This window comes from Notolepis coatsorum (assembly GCF_963971535.1).
Source record: "Notolepis coatsorum genome assembly, contig: SCAFFOLD_239, whole genome shotgun sequence".
NCBI classification, from domain to species: Eukaryota; Metazoa; Chordata; class Actinopteri; order Aulopiformes; family Paralepididae; genus Notolepis; species Notolepis coatsorum.
Window position 1 is genome coordinate 288,627 of NW_028171997.1, and position 5,086 is coordinate 293,712.

The window sequence follows — 5,086 nt, forward strand, 5'->3', positions numbered from 1 at the left end:
TCCGTCTTTATAATATGAATTATTTTCGTCTCTGCTGTCAGAGCAGATGTTATTTGTGTGACGCAAATGTTCTTGTTATGGGCGTGTCTATTCGTTACTTGGAATCGTATGCCTTTGGATTGACAGTATAGGCCAGCCAATGAACCCAGGATAATGAGCCACTCGGACAGGGCGGGACTCGTAGATCTAACCAATAGTAAAGCCTCGTATTGTTTTGACCTCTGAAGCCGCGTCACAGCGCAGGGAGGCTATAAATACAGGCGCGTGTCAGTTGAAGGGGACGAAGTTGTAAAACTCCCAGGTAGGAGGGAGCTCTGCAAGCCTGCTGCTGCTGAAGAGGAGAGAACACGCAACATAATAACGTCACAAATATAAACTAAAGCAAAAACGTAACGTCGATCCATCGACATCATCTACACTTAACTGGAATACTTTTTTTTTTGTAATGTTGATAATATATTCTATGTGAAGAAAGTATTTATATACCTACTTTTTCTATTTGCACTACTAACGGTACTTCAAAACTACTGAGAATCTTTATTTTGTACGACAAAGTAAGTATGTGCGCCTGCTTTGTGTCTCGTCGTCAGTCGCCGCTGTGTAATGTTTGTGCTGTTGTTAGTTTGCTTATTGTCAAACCGGCGAAGTTCTTCATACATTTTCAGAGCATTTCAATTAAGCTGCTTTGCTGCGTCAGTCCACGATGAGGTTCGGGATCGGGAGGGGTGTGATAGAAAGGGAGAGCGAGAGAAGAGGTGCATCGTCAGGCTGGACTCCTTTTCAACTATTATGGGCTATTTGTGAACCGAGACAGCATTGTAGCAGCTGAACCACTTATGCTCTTTTTAGGAGCAGTATTATCATCACGGTGGGTTATTATAGGTGGAATCTGTTCAGCCCCATGTCAATAGAGCCAATTAATCTATCTAATACTAATATCGCTTGGATTTATATATAGTGCCTTTAATGAAACCCAAGGACACGTTATAAAGCAACAAAAAGACAAGCAAAATAATAACAATACAGGATAGGTAGACTACTATGCGGATAGAATTCAAAGCATCATCATAACCGTTTCCTTCTCCGGTGGCTTTAGAATAATGTATATATATATATATATATATATGCTACGGCACGCGTTATTTATGAACAAATGAGTATAATCAGTATGTTGGAAGTGTCAAGTTCGTGTTGCAAACCCTTTCCGTTGTTATATAACCGGAAAATTAGGCCTAACTTAGTTAAATGCTGCCAACCCTTTTATTTTATCGAAGGGAGCTGTCCGACAAATAATCGGTGTCGCATGCGTTACAAACATGGAACAGCCTCGGTCGACCGAGCGTCCAAACCCACAACAGCGACCATTTCCTCACCAACTTATCGCCTCGGCTGCTCGGCCTCATACCCGCTGTCTGTTGGTGAGAATACCAGTGTCGCCTTTAACTAGCTCCGTGCGGTACTGGCGGAGCTTGTTAAATGCGACACCGGTATTATCACTCAAAACAGCAACAACCTAACAGAGGCAATCTCTGTTGCTGTATTATCACTAAAAACAGCAACAACCTAACAGAGGCTATTTCTGTTTCTGTATTATCACTAAAAACAGCAACAACCCAACAGAGACAATCTCTGTTGCTGTATTATCACTAAAAACAGCAACACCAACAGAGACGACCTCTGTTGCTGTATTATCACTAACTAGACAACCTCTGTTAGGTTGTTGCTGTTTTTAGTGATAATACCGGTGTCGCCTTTAACAAGCTCCGCCAGTCATATCGTCACAGTCACGACTGTCGTGACTATCAGCGCTCCAGCAAGCTCCCAATGCCCGGTTTAGAGCGAGCTCAATTTTTTTTTATTTTTTTTTTTTATCCTTTATTTATCCAGGAATGTCCCATTGAGATACAAGATCTCTTCTTCCAGGGAGTCCTGACAATAGACAATCATAACATTTGTAATGCAATAAATAGCCAATAGTAGGGTATTTTGTGTGTAATTTATCAACATAAATCGAACGTCTTGTTAAATGTTAAACTAAAGGGCACAACATGAATCGAAATACGCATACCGTCTTATCCAGACTCAGACAAGACATCCGGATACGGACCGCTAGCCTATCTTACAACTCTGGGAGACATATTTCTGGCCAAGAGCTAGGCTAGTAGTCCATATCCGCTTCCATTCATTTGTGCTAAGCTAGGCTAGCTTGCAGCCGGATAGCTTTCTACTGAATGCACAGAGGGGAAATTGGTATTTATCTTCTTGTCTGACTCTGGAGAAGACTGAGCGCATTTCTCATAATGTTGGCTAGCCCCTTTCGTGACTGATGCACGCCAACAAGGTTTGGCCGAGTGAATCCACAGTCCCTTGCTCCTCGATAGGAAACCAACCTAGATTTACCATGAAGAACTGGTCCTGCCTGAACCGTTTGTTATACAAGTATCACAGAGAAATTTCAAAGGTACTCACAGTTGCACGAGGGTCTTGGACAGAGAAATGCAATGGTTTGAAAGCTCGGCGTTGCTAATAAACATTTTAAATAAATTTTATAAACTGGTCAACACTGCTCAAAACGGCTCTAGCTGCCTGATGCGCCTGTGCTGTGATCAGGCACCCAATGACGGAAATAAAGCTGTGTTGACCAGTGTTGACCAGTTTATAAAAAATATTTAAAATGTTTATTAGCAACGCAGAGCTTTCAAACCATTACGTTTCTCTGTCCAAGACCCTCGTGCAACTGTGAGTACCTTTGACATTTCTCTGTGATACTTGTATAACGAACGGTTCGGGCAGGACCAGTTCTTCATGGTAAATCTAGGTTGGTTTCCTATCGAGGAGCAAGGGACTGTGGATTCACTCGGCCAAACCTTGTTGGCGTGCATCAGTCACGAAAGGGGCTAAATGTTGGCTTGTTTTTTTTAAGGTAACCCATCATTCATATTCACATTTATATTCAGCAGCAAATAATTACTACGCTCCCATCGTCGATTTTCCAACAAGCTTTAAGACGATTCGTTGCACTGTGCCTTTCCTAGGCTATTGTCTTGTGTAGATGGCACTCAAATGGTATATTTATGCTACAATAATGAATACCTACAATAGGCTGTGTGTGTGCGCCTCAAAGTACAGGGTTAATGTTTAAAGGGCACTTTATTGCACTCTCCAGTCTCCATACAAAGTCTGCAGTAGTAGGCTTAACTACTCAGCCAAAATGAATGTTTGCTTCAACAGATCTGTTTTGCAGCGTTGCCTGCTTTACAAAATGTTGCCCCTCAGCATGTTAGCAAAATTGCTAGCCTTGTGTCTGAGCTGGCATTAAGTTGAGGAATGGCTCAACTGTCAAAACGTGACTCATTTGAATGTTAAAATAGCTACCAATGGAAATATATATAATAATATTCATCTTTATTTCTTTGTGAATAAATCTAGATTATGTTCATCATGCTGTCTTAATATTTCACATAGAATGACATGCTAATGAGTTTTCTCTCTTCTGATTTGTTTCAGGAAATAAAAAGGATCACTCGACCTGTGGAAGGACACCACTTCTACAGAACCAGCACTTTTGTTTTTTAACCAGTTTCAAGCAAGCTCTAGTTCCTTTTAGCCTGGTGCAGCCAGCCCGACACCTGGTCCCAGCCTCTGTGCTACCCACCACGGATAAACAAAACAGCCCCAGTGGACAAATCCAAGGCCGGCGCACCTAGTCTCCTCGCACCTTGTGCACTTCAGCAGTCAGCTATGCAGCTTGAAATCCAAGTAGCTCTCAACTTCATCATCTCTTACCTGTACAACAAGCTGCCCAGGCGGCGGGTCAACATATTCGGCGAGGAGCTGGAACGGCAGCTGAAACAGAAATACGAAGGACACTGGTACCCAGACAAGCCATACAAGGGCTCAGGATACAGGTGCATCCATGTGGGGGAGAAGGTTGACCCTGTGGTGGAGCAGGCTGCCAAAGAGAGTGGCCTGGACATTGAGGATGTCCGCAACAACCTGCCCCAGGACCTCAGCGTGTGGATCGATCCCTTCGAGGTGTCCTACCAGATTGGGGAGAAGGGGCCGGTCAAGGTGCTGTATGTTGACGACAGCAACGAGAGCAGTGCCACTAACGGAGGACTGGACTTGGACAAGGAGATCAAGAACAGTTTCAACCCTGAGGCGCAGGTCTTTATGCCCATCAATGAGCCGGTTGTCGGCACCTCTCCGGCCTCCAGCTCGCCCTCTCCCCCCTTCGGCCACTCTGCGGCCGTCAGTCCCACCTTCATGCCTCGCTCCACTCAGCCTTTAACCTTCACCACTGCCACCTTCGCTGCCACCAAGTTCGGCTCCACCAAGATGAAGAGCAGCGGCCGCGGCAACAACAACAACAGCGGCGGCGGCGGTGCCGTCGTCTCCGTGAGCAAGGTGGCCCGCACCTCCCCCACCAACCTGGGCCTGAATGTCAACAGCCTCCTGAAGCAGAAAGCCATCTCCACCTCCATGCACTCTCTGTACGGGCTGGGCCTCGGAGCGCAGCAGCACCAGAAGCCCTCAGCCCTCTCCCCCAACGCCAAGGAGTTTGTGTTCCCCAACCTGCAGGGCCAGGGCAGCCCGAGCGCCCTCTTCCCCGGGGACAGTTCGCTCAGCCTCAGCCCACTGCAGTACAGCAATGCCTTCGACGTGTTTGCGGCCTATGGTGGCCTCAACGACAAGTCCCTAATGGACGGCTTGAATTTCAGCTTGAACAACATGCAGTATTCTAACCAGCAATTCCAGCCAGTTATGGCCAACTAGTACATAAAAAGGTACTACTACTTCTACTACTACTACACGCAGAAACTACCAGAGATATGTGATGGGGGGGGGGGGGGGGGGAGACGACACAAACGCACATTTCGAAATATAAATAAAATAAAAAACTGAGAAAAAGAGAAAATGAGGACAGAATGTCAATGAAAAAAAAAAAAAAAAATGACTTGTCAACTGTAAGATCTGTGTCACAAGTCCCAAGTGCATGAGCCCGAGGGTGAATTATTTAGCCCCCTTGAGTTTTTTTCTTTTCTTTTCTTTTTACAATGAAGCTTGTAGTACAAGATGTCCAAGC

The 5,086-nt window shown here is 45.1% G+C and overlaps 1 protein-coding gene across 1 annotated transcript; it reads left to right on the forward strand.

The window, feature by feature from the left end:
- Positions 1-294: 294 nt before the first annotated feature.
- LOC311248136 (protein Tob1-like) lies at positions 295-4,858 on the forward strand. Its single transcript, XM_084339078.1, has 2 exons — positions 295-554; positions 3,508-4,858. Exon 2 carries the CDS (start codon positions 3,742-3,744, stop codon positions 4,774-4,776), a length of 1,035 nt encoding a protein of 344 aa, XP_084195204.1. The 5' UTR covers positions 295-554; positions 3,508-3,741; the 3' UTR covers positions 4,777-4,858.
- Positions 4,859-5,086: the final 228 nt, after the last annotated feature.